The sequence below is a fragment of the Saccopteryx bilineata genome, chromosome 4 (genome assembly GCF_036850765.1).
Source record: "Saccopteryx bilineata isolate mSacBil1 chromosome 4, mSacBil1_pri_phased_curated, whole genome shotgun sequence".
In the NCBI taxonomy this organism is placed as follows: domain Eukaryota; kingdom Metazoa; phylum Chordata; class Mammalia; order Chiroptera; family Emballonuridae; genus Saccopteryx; species Saccopteryx bilineata.
The window spans coordinates 287612597-287625530 of NC_089493.1; the positions used below are offsets into that span (position 1 = coordinate 287612597).

The 12934-nt window shown below is 50.0% G+C and overlaps 1 protein-coding gene across 2 annotated transcripts in view; it reads left to right on the forward strand.

Annotated features, from left to right (window-relative positions):
- Positions 1-12934, forward strand: part of PDPK1 (3-phosphoinositide dependent protein kinase 1) — a 79283-nt gene that overhangs the window by 57219 nt on the left and 9130 nt on the right. For both annotated transcript variants that reach the window (XM_066275189.1, XM_066275190.1), the window contains 4 exons: positions 1851-1919; positions 2150-2246; positions 3530-3703; positions 6952-7169. In XM_066275189.1, the coding sequence (XP_066131286.1) occupies positions 1851-1919; positions 2150-2246; positions 3530-3703; positions 6952-7169 (558 nt within the window). The remainder of the gene's footprint in view (positions 1-1850; positions 1920-2149; positions 2247-3529; positions 3704-6951; positions 7170-12934) is intronic.

The following is a 12934-nucleotide window of genomic DNA, read 5'->3' on the forward strand; positions in this document are numbered from 1 at the left end:
CTCACATGTGCCTTGACTGCGGGCCTTCAGCAGACCGAGTAGCCCCTTGTTGGAGCCAGCAACTTTGGGTCCAAGCTGGTGAGCTTTTGCTCAAACCAGATGAGCCCGCGCTCAAGCTGGCGACCTCGAGGTCTCGAACCTGGGTCCTCCGCATCCCAGTCCGACGTTCTTTCCACTGCGCCACCGCCTGGTCAGGCTCTTTTAATTTTTTTAAGTGATAATATACCCACTGATGATAAAACATTAAAATAGTTCACTAGGTGAAAAGTCAGCCCCGAAGCAGGTTTGGCTGGCACTCCTCCCTGGAGGTGACCGTGTGAGAACAGCAGGGGCGGCCCCACCCACGGCCCTACCCCTTCTCTCTGGCTGGCTGCGTCTGCACAGAAAGGCCGTGTTTTCCTTGTGTAGCTTCCTTTTTTTTTAATGTCTTTTTAATTTTTTTTTAAGATTTTATTCATTTTAGAGAGAGAAAAAGAAAGAGATGAGGGGAGGAGCAGGAAGCATCAACTCCCATATGTGCCTTGATCAGGCAAGCCCGGGGTTCTGAACCGGCGGCCTCAGCATTCCGTGTCTATGCTTTATCCACTGCGCCACCCCAGGTCAGGCCTGTAACTTTATTTAAACTAGCCTAAACAGTAGAGGAAATCAAGTGTGAAAACTAGTTACTGAATGGAATGTAAATCTATTTTTTAAATGCCCTTCACTTCAGCCTGACCTGTGGTGGCACAGTGGATAAAGCGTCGACCTGGAAATGCTGAGGTCGCTGGTTCGAAACCCTGGGCTTGCCTGGTCAAGGCACATATGGGAGTTGATGCCTCCTGTTCCTCCCTCCCCTTCTCTCTCTCTGTCTCTCTCTCTCCTTTCTAAAAAATGAATAAATAAAAATAAAAAAAATTAAATGCCCTTCACTTCATCGGTGTGTTGTGACTCAGATTTCTGACCGACACCAAGAGCCTCATCTGTCCCTGGCCTGCAATGCTGATGACATGGAGCCTTCATCCAAGTCCTGGCACTGCTGGCAGTTGGCCTGTTGTCTCCACCCATGCCCTTTGAGTTCATTTGCCAGATACCAGGCTGTGGCCTCTTCCAGAAACTGACTATATCCAGCTACCCTGAGCCCTACATACATTTTGGGCTGGGAGGTAGGGAGAGGCAGCTGGCAGTGCAAGGCGAGGAGCATCTTGATGCTTCATTGGGCTGAGCTGGGAATAGAATGCAACACCTACAGAGGAAATCAAATACGCAAAGTAGATGTCAGCTGTGAGCTCTGAGATGGTGCTGAGGGGACAGAGAATGGATGAGAGCAGGTGGGAAAGGGGTGACATCTGGGCAAAGAGCAGGGCTGCCCCCACCCCCAAAAGGTTCCTGCCAGCTGGTTCTGGAAATGACTTAGGGCACTTTGGAACTACAGTGTGTTTCTTTTAAAATATATAATTAAAATATTTATTAAGGAGGAATTCCGAGGTTTTGCACTGTGAGTCCAAGAACAGGGGAAAAAGGCTTGCTTTGCACATCTCCTATAGATTGTCTGATTTGGCTTCTTGGTATATGTGAGCTTGCGTCTGTGTCCTGGGGGTAAACACTGAGTGAATTACGAGAGAATCTTTCAGCACCTCCCTAATCACTGGCACTAGAAAAGGTGTGTGCCCAGTCCCCTGGGTGCAGATTCCTAGGAAGACCACCTCACAAATGGCCTGGAGCAGGGTCTCACCCTTGCACTGACCTTGTTTTAAAGAAGAGCAGTAGATCAGAGGTTGATCTGGGGTGGTATGAACAGAGGAGATGGAAAGGAACTATGCATGTCACTGTAATTTTACAATGTCATTCTCTGTTTTTCCCCTGCCTTAAAGTTCAGACCTTTGGGCTCTTGGATGTATAATATACCAGCTTGTGGCAGGACTGCCACCATTCCGAGCCGGGTAAGAGACTCCCCACCTTTTCCCACACCCACACCTGTGGCCATGGAAGCAGCCAGAGAACTGGGAGGGGGCTGGGCCAAGAAGGGAGGGCTTTTACAAGGATTCTTTAACAAATACCGAATATAGTGACTCTTTGGGGAGAGAGGGAGACCACTGTCCCAGGAAAGGTAGAGCTCTGTTCTGGGAGGTTTGTGTGACTGCTTGGAATGATGGTTTCTCTTATTTTACAGAAACGAATATCTCATATTTCAGAAGATCATTAAATTGGAGTATGATTTTCCTGAAAAATTCTTTCCTAAGGCAAGAGACCTTGTGGAAAAACTTTTGGTAAATATTTTGAATTTTCTTCCGGTAAGATGGTCTGAGAGCCGCCCCTGCGGTCAGAGGGCTCTCCTGGAGGCACTGTGTGCATTAAAAGGCTGTTAAAGGGTTGGTCATGATTGTGGATAGATTTGTATCTCCTGTCTCATCTCATCATAAGCTCTTTGCAATTTCCAAATGCCTGAATCTTGACCTTAATCAGACAGGAAATTACTATATCATTTTGCATGTGCTCATCAACATACATAGCATTTTAAGTTACCTGATGCTGGAGCAAGTGGTGTGTTGCAATGGCAGATGGCTGTAAGTCCTACTTAGTGACATCTGTAGATACGAATTCTAGAGTGAGCTACATGAGGTTGTCAAGGTCATCCCGGGTGATACAGCAAAGGGTAAACAGATTGAGGCCTGTCTTTAGGTTCTAGAAATTGCACTGTCCTTGCCCCTGGGGTTCTTGGCTCCAGATGTCTCTTAAATTGATCTTGGCGAAGCAGAGTCAGTCCTGCCTCAGTGGTAGGAGAACGCCATAGACTTCCTCTTCTCTACTGTCCCTCCTGTGTCTGTCCCCTCAGTGGGAAGATGCGCTTGACCCTCTGTGGGTCGGTGGGTGGGGGAGATGCCGCCGAAGTCTGGAGGAGACAGCTGTGGGCCCGGTGAGATAAGGCGCTGGGGGGACACAGTGCTTTATTGGCGCCCTGTCTTTGGTAGATTACCACCCAAACTCTTCCTTCTCTTTGTTATTAAAGTCAGCACGTTCATTTTTTTTTTCTCATTTTAGGATTTTCAGCTGTATATTTTAAAATAGTACTTGGTGCTGTTCATTAAATTTTAAGGTTGTGGCCTGACCTGTGGTGGCGCAGTGGATAAAGCATCGACCTGAAAATGCTGAGGTCGCCGGTTCGAAACCCTGGGTTTGCCTGGTCAAGACACATATGGGAGTTGATGCTTCCAGCTCCTCCCCTCCTCTTCTCTCTCTGTCCTCTCTCTGTCTCTCTCTCTCTGTCTCTCCCTCTCCTCTCTAAAATGAATAAATAAATAAACAAAAAAAAATTTTAAGGTTGTGATTCCTTTTCACCTGTGAGAGGGAAAGGAGCAAAAACTCGAGAAAAGTGAAATGAACCCTAGAGGGTGACTCAGTCTGTCCCCGGCCCTCACTGGGACGAGGCAGCTTGGGCCATGGCCCTTTCTATTTCTAGGAGACATTGGGAATTGAAAAGAATACTCAAAAATAATTTTTGTCAGAATTACTTTTTAACCCTAACATTGACTGGGCTTGACTTGCATTTAAGGTTTTAGATGCCACAAAGCGATTAGGCTGTGAAGAAATGGAAGGATACGGCCCTCTAAAAGCTCATGCATTCTTTGATTCCATCACATGGGAGAATCTGCATCTTCAGACACCTCCGAAACTCACAGCTTACTTACCAGCCATGTCGGAAGATGACGAAGACTGCTACGGAAACGTAAGCTGGCTCGTGTGTGTTGGGAATCGCCCAGGCAGCGATGAAGGCTGCTGTCATGTTTTATGAAAATGGTTCTGTGCATAGGAAGTTTACACCCATGGGCCTTGGGACACCGATTCTTGGGATGAATGGCTCAAGGGGAAGCCAGTGTAGATCCGATGGTGGTTGAACACTTTGGTGGGGCCTAAAAAGTCTATTGTCTGTACATCTGGCCCAAGTGCACGGCTCCAGGTACTTTTCTCATTTCTTCTAGTTAATTTTTGCCCATAGAGATCCAATGAGAGCCAGCTGTTGGGTAGGGGAGCCTGCAGCTAGTGGGAGCAGCACCCTCCCCCTCCACTTTTCCCATTGGGCTTCTAGGTGCTCAGTCTCCTGGTGGCCATCTGTCTTATGCTCTTAACTGGTACCTTTTTAATCATGTGTCTGAAGACATTCTGGAATGCTTCTGATCTTACAAGAAAAGCGTAGGGTACTACAGCTTGGAACACTTTGGGGACATGTGGCATTGAGGATAGACACTGGTCAGTGTCAGCTTTTGGTGCCTGGTAGAAGCAGGGACTGTGGTACGAGTCCCAGGCATAAGATGTAGGAAGCTGTAGTCACTTGCTTGACCCCAGCTGTAGGTTCCAAGTATACTTTGTTCTTTAAATTTTTCTTAATGGAAGATGTGAAGCCAATGGATTTGGGCTGGGGAGTACAATAGGTTGTAGTGTACGTTAAAATAGTAAGTACTTCCACCTTACGTGTGCGCCCACCATCCACCCCCACGTGTTTTTATTATCAGTGATAGTCCATTTCTCTGGTTTGAGTTCTGTCACTGCTCTTCTAACAAGTTATGTGTAACATTCTACTTTAGTTGATTTTAGAGTTCTAGACTTTTATCTAAAAGTCATCCAAAGCCAAATTAGTTATTGCTACTACCACCTTTTGGAGATCAAGAGCTCCTTTTGTCTCCTACCTACTGTTGTAAATAACACATTCCCCTTTGCTTCTTCTCCTAAAATATGTATCCTTTGTGCCAGACTTAAAGGGAGCCTTACCCACTTCCATGTTGCGGTGGCCACAGCTGTCTGCGGCCTCCACGAGTGCAGATTGCAGAGGGCTCAGCCCCAGCACTTCCTCCCCTGGCCCTGTTGTCTTTCCTAGGCCTCGGCCAGCAGGAGCATGTTAGTGTGTCCAGTGCCTTTGGCAGGTTGTCCCGGGAGCAGTTCTGTCTGTTGGCTGGTCTTTGACGAAGCCTATTAGGCCCCCGTCGTCTTAGCTCTCAGTGCCTGGGAAGCTTGGCTTCATGTAGCATGTGTGTGTGAGTGTGCATATGTGAGGTTGTGTGTATGCGCGTACACACTTGAGTGTCTTCAGGCCCTCTGTCTGTTGTTTCGTTGCCTTTGTCATGTTGAGGGCTTTGGCTTCTCGGTACTCAAGTGTGGCCACCTAATACCGGCTCCACAAGTTAACAGCTCACTTTTGTTAGGTGGGTCATCCTCAGCTTTGAAGGCTCTGTGGTTTGAAAGCCTTGGAAAGTATTCGGGCTGAGCTCCCTGCACCACATTTGGACAGTTTAGTGAGCTTTGAAAAAGACTTTGACCTGGCCAGGTGGCAAGTACAGAGGAGACCTGCTCAAGGAGACACTCTAATGGCTCGCCAGTTTGTCAGGGAGGGGCAGTCTCTCCGTCCACGTGGTTCCAAGAGGGTCTGTGCTCTTCAGTGGGAAAGGGACTTCCCTCTGAATGTGAAGGACAGAAACCATCTTTGTTCAGGGAATGAAGAAAGCAGGTGCCCTATTCTCATCTGCATGCCGAACCCGTGCCGGTGGCTGATGGCAATGCTTGTGCCTGGACTCCCAGGTGGGCCGAGCCAGGTGGGGCGCTCTGGAGAAAGGCTCGGAACCCAGCACAGGCGGGTGTTTCCCCGCTGTGAATGGAGGAGGACCTCCACTCCAGTCCAGTCGCCCCTTGTCACGTGTCTCTCTGGGTTTAGGCTTTGTGCTGCTCGTCTGTAGTTGGTGCTGCTGATGGGAGAATAGTCGAGGACAAAGCTGAGGCATCTGGAGCTCTCCTCGGGGCCAGGGCAGTGGAGCACCCGAGACAGGGCCCGCTCAGCACGCAGCAGTCCGCTGGTTCTGCATGGGAGCGAGGTGGTCGCTGCACCGGGAAGACAGAGAACTAGTTCTGAATTTGGTGTTGGCGATCAGGTCGTCACCTTGGGCCAGTTCTGAGCCTCATTTCCCTGTTTCAGAAATGGGGATAATGACAGCAGTTGTCCCACTAGCTTCACAGGTTTGTTGAGACACCCAGGGAGACTGTAAACTGTAGGACCCTGCCCAGAGGTGCCCTCGGTCCAGGCGTCTTCAGAGAAAGAGTGGAGAGCTCTAGTCCTCAGATGGAGGGCCCTGGAGTGTCCCGGTTTCACTCCCGCCTGGGAGTCAGGGAGGCCGGGTGGAGGTTGCTGCTGGAGCGGTGTGAGCGTGCGGGGGAAGCCACTGGGTCGGCACGTGAGGACGGCGGGCGCGGGACGCGCAGTTAGGCTGCACTCCCATCCTGGGCCTGGCGGCTTCTTTCCTGTTCCTCTTTGTTAGCCGTGGTGGGCCGGCTGTCCAGGGTGACCTCTTCTCCTCACGTCTTGGCTGGGGCTCCGCGGCCTGTTCAGCAGCTCAGGGGTGTGTAAGTGCACAGACCCTGCCTGTGTGGCACATTTGTGAGTCATTCCTTTTTGTTTGTTTTTGTTTTTGTGAGTCATTTTCTGTGTTCCCAGTAGTTAGTAGCTTTCTCTAGAACAGCAAGCAATTTTGTCTATCAAGCTTAATCAATCTTTGCTGAGATTAAAAGGAGTATTTTTTTAATTGAACACAGTCATATTGGAATATGTAGTGACAGCCACCAACTCAAGAGACAGAGGACCACAGGGCCAAAGGAGAAGGGCTCTGAGCTCCCAGGGTCCTGCACTGAGCCTCTGCACCTGGGGGACCTCTGGGGCCGGAAGTGCCCATCCTGACCCCTCTCGTCAGGGTAACCCAAGGACTCACAGAACAGCCCTGCCTTCGTTCAGTGGCCTCCCCCCAGTGGAGGAGAAGGCAGAGCTGTCCACATTTAGTAGCCAAAGCAGAGCCGGCTGTGGCTCCACGGCTCGTCTCCCACCCGGGCTTCGTGGTCTTCATTCCGGCCGTGTGTGGGGTAGGTCAGCGCGTGTCTGTAGCACTGGACCCTCAGGAAAAGGAAGGTGCTGTTCTCACTTTCCCCTTCTCTGTGCAGTATGACAACCTCCTGAGCCAGTTCGGCTGCATGCAGGTGTCATCGTCGTCTTCCTCGCACTCCCTGTCTGCCTCGGACACTGGGCTGCCACAGAGGGTGGGCAGCAACATCGAGCAGTACATCCACGACCTGGACACTAATTCTTTTGAACTGGACTTACAGTTTTCTGAAGATGAGAAGAGGTTATTACTGGAGAAGCAGGCCAATGGAAACCCTTGGTAAGAATTTATAGGTACCTGACCCAGTGGTGGCGCGGTGGATAGAACATCGACCTGGGACGCTGAGGTCTCAGGTACGAAACCCCAAGGTTGCAGGCTTGAGCGCAGGGTCACTGGCTTGAGCCCAAAGGTCACTAACTTAAAGCCCAAGTTCACTGGCTTAAGCAAGGGTCACTGGTTCGGCTAAAGTCACCCAGTCAAGGCACATATGAGAAAGCAATCAGTGAACAACTAAAGTGATGTAACTACAAGTTGATGCTTCTCATTTCTCTCCCTTTCTCGCTCTCCCTGTCTCTCTCTCTCTCTCTCTCTCTCTCTCTAAATAGAAAACATGATAGGCATAAGCAGTGCTGCCTTTAGAAATGCAGTGAAATAATGGGAACGCGAGATGCAGTTAACAGAGAACAGGCATCCTAGCCTTTCTCTCTGCTGCCTGTGGCGCTCTGCTCTGCCTCCCACAACTGCCAGTAACACTGTGCAGTGAGGCCTTTCGAGGGGTCCAACTGGAAGTGGGTATTCAGAGTCTTGGGCCAGGAGTGAGTGCACTGGGACTTTCCAGACTCCAGCTCTTGGGACTCAGCTGGGCGGACATGCTGGCATCTGTGTTCAGGCATGGAGTCACTATGATTTAAATAACCACCAGAGGCCTGGCCTGTGGTGGCGCAGTGGGTAAAGCGTCGACCTGGAACGCTGAGGTCGCCGGTTCAAAACCCTGGGCTTCCCTGGTCAAGGCATATATGGGAGTTGATGCTTCCTGTTCCTCCCTCCCCCTTCTCTCTCCCTCCCCCTTCTCTCTCTCTCTCTCTCTCTCTCTCTCTCTCTCTCTCCTCTCTAAAAATTAATAAAATAAAAATTAAAAAAAAAAAATAATACATAAATAAATAAATTAACCACCATCCATGGTGAGGCGTTTGGAATGTTCCAAAATTTTTGCATTGTAAGTCATCTCTTACACATAGCTCTTCCCACTTGTCTGGATACTTATTTTAAGGTGGAGTCCTGGAATGGCAGGTAGAGTGAAGGTGTGCATATTCAAGAAGGCAGTACTTTGGCCTGACCAGGTGGTGGCGCAGTGGATAGCACTTTGACCTGGGATGCTGAGGACCCAGGTTTGAAACCCTCAGGTCCCCAGCTTGAGCACAGGCTCACCAGCTTGAGCGTGGGATCATAGATATGACCACATGGTCTCTGGCTTGGCTGGATCCTCCCCACTCCCCACCCCCACCCCAATCAGGGCACGGAGAAGCAATCAGTGAACTATTAAAGTGACACAATGCCTGACCAGGTGGTGGCACAGTGGATAGAGCATCAGACTGGGATGCAGAGGACCCAGGCTCGAGACCCCAAGGTTGCCAGCTTTAGCATGGACTCATCTGGTTTGGGCAAAAGCTCACCAGCTTGGACCCAAGGTTGCTGGCTCGAGCAAGGGTTTACTTGGTCTGCTGAAGGCCCATGGTCAAGGCACATATGAGAAAGCAATCAATGAACAACTAAGGTGTTGCAATGAAAAACTCATGATTGATGCTTCTCATCTCTCTCTGTTCCTGTCTGTCCCTATCTATCCCTCTCTCTGACTCTCTGTCTCTATAAAGTGACGCAACTATAAGTTAATGCTTCTCATTGCTCTCGCTCTCACTTAAAAGTAAAAATGAAGCCTGACCTGTGGTGGCACAGTGATAAAGTGTCAACCTAGAAAGCTGAGGTCGCCAGTTCTAAACCCTGGACTTACTCGGTCAAGGCACATGTGAGAGTTGATGCTTCCTGCTCCTCCCTCCCCTTCTCTCTCTCTCTCTCTCTCTCTCTCTCCCCCCTCTCTCTTCCCCCCTCTCTCTCTCCCTGTCTCTCTCAAAATGAACAGATTTTTAAAAAAATGAAGGTAATAGTTTGTATCTGCGGTGCCTGAGAACCCTCATTTTTCCTATGGGCATGCCTGCCCTTGAGCATTCTGATGCTTTAAAAACTGGGCTTGGCCTGACCAGGTGGTGGCGCAATGGATAGAGCATCGGACTGGGATGCGGAAGGACCCAGGTTCGAGACCCCGAGGTCGCCATCTTGAGCACGGGCTCATCTGGTTTGAGCAAAAGCTCACCGGCTTGGACCCAAGGTCACTGGCTTGAGCAAGGGGTTACTCAGTCTGCTGAAGGCCCGCGGTCAAGGCACATATGAGAAAGCAATGAATGAACAAGTAAGGTGTCGCAAAGCACAACGAAAAACTAATGATTGATGCTTCTCATCTCTCCATTTCTGTCTTTCCCTATCTATCCCTCTCTCTGACTCTCTCTCTCTGTCTCTGTTAAAAACAAACAAACAAACAAACAAAAAAACCCAGAAAACTGGGCTTGCCCTGGCCAGACAGCTCAGTTAGGTAAGAGTACTGTCCTGATGTGCAAAGGTTGCAGGTTTGGGCCTGACCTGTGGTGGCGCAGTGGATAAAGCATAGAACTGGAATGCTGAGGTTTGAAACCCTGGGTTTGCCAAGTCAAGGCACATATGGGTGTTGATGCTCCCTGCTCCTCCCTCCTTCCTTCCCCCTTCTCTCTCTCTCCTCTAATATGAATAAATAAGATCTTAAAAATAAATAAACAAATAAGGTTGCAGGTTCGGTCCCCAGTCAAGGATTCCTGGGGTTGGGTGGGAAAGAAGGATTGTAATATGATACATGTAGGTATAGAGAGCCACATGCATGAATCAGGAAGTTCTTTACAGAGAGGATGAGGAAGACTAATCATAGAGCTCTGTTGTAACCCAGGAATTCTTCTATAGGGCTTTGCAGCCAACAAAGGGTATGAGAAAGCTCCTCCTACAGGCCCTCCCAATGCCTGTCTTGCTTTTAAGTCTGTCATAATTTTTTTTTTTTTTGTATTTTTCAAAGCTGGAAATGGGGAGGCAGTCAGACTCCCGCATGCACCCATCCGGGATCCACCCGGCATGCCCACCAGGGGACGATGCTCTGCCCATCTTGGGGTGTCACTCTGTCGCAATCAGAGCCATCCTCAGCGCCCAGGCCAACTTTGCTCCAATGGAGCCTTGGCTGCGGGAGGGGAAGAGAGAGACAGAGAGGGAGGAGAGGGAGAGGGGTGGAGAAGCAGATGGGCGCTTCTCCTGTGTGCCCTGGCCGGGAATCGAACCCGGGACTCCTGCACACCAGGCCGACACTCTACCACTGAGCCAACCGGCCAGGGCTCTGTCATAAATTTTGACAGTACATTTTTAGAGTATTAAGTTTTTTATGTTGCTATTGGGCTCTTAGTAGCTGTCTTTCAGTTATACCTTCTACTATTATGTAACTTTTTATCATTCAGTAGTCATTTCTTTGAAATTCTGAAGTTTTCTTTATGCCTAACATGGAAGTACATGCCTGGCTGGTGGTGGCACAATGGATAAAGCATCGGCCTGAGACACTGAGGACCCAAGTTCAAAACCCTAAGGTTAGCCCTGGCCAGTTGGCTCAGCGGTAGAGCATCGGCCTGGCGTGCGGGGGACCCGGGTTCGATTACCAGTCAGGGCACATAGGAGAAGCGCCCATTTGCTTCTCCACCGTCCCCCCTCCTTCCTCTCTGTCTCTCTCTTCCCCTCCCGCAGCCAAGGCTCCATTGGAGCAGAGATGGCCCGGGCGCTGGGGATGACTCCTTGGCCTCTGCCCCAGGCGCTAGAGTGGCTCTGGTCGCGGCAGAGCGACGCCCCGGAGGGGCAGAGCATCGCCCCCTGGTGGGCGTGCCGGGTGGATCCCGGTCGGGCGCATGCGGGAGTCTGTCTGGCTGTCTCTCCCCGTTTCCAGCTTCAGAAAAGAAGAAAAGAAAAAAAAAAAACCCTAAGGTTGCCAGCTTGAGTGCGGTTCACCTGGCTTAAGTGTGGGGTCACTGGGTTGAGTGTGCGATCATAGACATGACCCCTTGGTCGCTGGCTTGAGCCCAAGGTCTTTGATTTGAGCAAGGGGTCACTTGGCTGGAGCCCCTTGGTCAAAGCACATATGAGAAGCAATCAGTGAACATCTCAAGTGCTACAATTAAGAATTGATACTTCTCACCTGACCAGGCGGTGGCACAGTGGATAGAGCGTCGGACTGGGATGCAGAGGACCCAGATTCAAGACCCCGAGGTCGCCAGCTTGAGCACGGGCTCATCTGGTTTGAGCAAAAGCCCACCAGCTTGAACCCAAGGTTGCTGGCTCCAGCATAGGGTTACTCGGTCTGCTGAAGGCCCGCGGTCAAGGCACATATGAGAAAGCAATCAATGAACAACTAAGGTGTTTCAACGCGCAATGAAAAATTAATGATTGATGCTTCTCATCTCTCTCCGTTCCTGTCTGTCCCTGTCTATCCCTCTCTCTGACTCACTGTCTCTGTAAAAAAAATTAAATTAAAAAAAAAAAAAAAAAAGAATTGATACTTCTCACCCTAGCCGGTTGGCTCAGTGGTAGAACATCGGCCTGGTGTGCAGGAGTCCCAGGTTCGATTCCTGGCCAGGGCACACAGGAGAAGCACCCATCTGCTTCTCCACCCCTCCCCCTCTCCTTCCTCTCTGTCTCTCTCTTCCCCTCCTGCAGCCAAGGCTCCATTGGAGCAAAGTTTGCCCAGGCGCTGAGGATGGCTCTGATTGCAGCAGAGTGACGCCCCAGATGGGCAGAGCATCGCCCCCTGGTGGGCGTGCTGGGTGGATCCCGGTCAGGCACATGCGGGAGTCTGTCTGACTGCCTCACTGTTTCCAACTTCAGAAAAATACAGAAAAAAAAAAAGAATTGATGCTTTCATCTCTCTCTCTCTTCCTCTCTGTCCCCTCCCTCCCTCTCCCTCCCTCCCTCCCTCTCTCTCTCTCTCTCTCTTTCTCTCGCACAAGCACGCTTTAAAAAAAAAGCTTTCAGCCATCAACACTGCCATGGGCCTGCTAAGTGGAACTTGGTGAGAGAAACCCTGGCATTGCCATGGTCCACAATACATGAACTCTCTGTATTAAAGATGTGGCTATACTGGCCCTGGCCGGTTGACTCAGTGGTAGAGCATCGTCCTGCTGTGTGGCTGTCCCAAGCTTGATTCCTGATCAGAGCACACAGGAGAAGCACCCATCTGCTTCTCTCCTTCTCCCTCTCCTCCTTCTCTTCCTGTTCTCCTCCCGCAGCCAGTGGCTTGATTGGTTCAAGCATGGGCCCAGGCACTGAGGCTAGCCCCGTTGGAGTACAATAGCCTCGTGTGCTAAAAATAGCTTAGTACTGGAGCATTGGCCCCAGATGGGGTTGCTGGTGGATACCAGTCAGGACACATGCAGGAGTTTGCCTCACTATCCCCCCTTCTCTCACCTAAAAAAATTAAAAAGTACCTTTGAGAGTGAAGGACTGTACTTCTCCTCATATAAGTCATAGCCCTTTTTTGTTAAAATTTTTCTTAGTTTTCAAAATCCACTGCATGCTATGTCATTTTGCTTGGAGCTCATTCCTTGGGGATGGGACCTCAGCAGACAAGCCCAGGGGCTCTGGGGTGTGGGCATTGGTCTGGTTGGGTCAGGCTGAGCTGGCACACTCGGTGCGAGAACATGGTTCCACCAGCTCAGCCAGTCTCCTTGCACACGTATTAGGTCCCTAAAGGAGCCAGGGAAGCGTATGGATACACTCAAGACACTTACGTGGTAAAATTATCACTGTTTGAGATGACAGCTGTCTTACTTGTTTTTCAAATATAAAATATTTTGTGTTTCAACAGTAGAACCTTGGGTCAAGAATTTTAGTAAAATTAGCCCCTGGCCAGTCAGCCTGGTATGTGGAAGTCCTAGGTT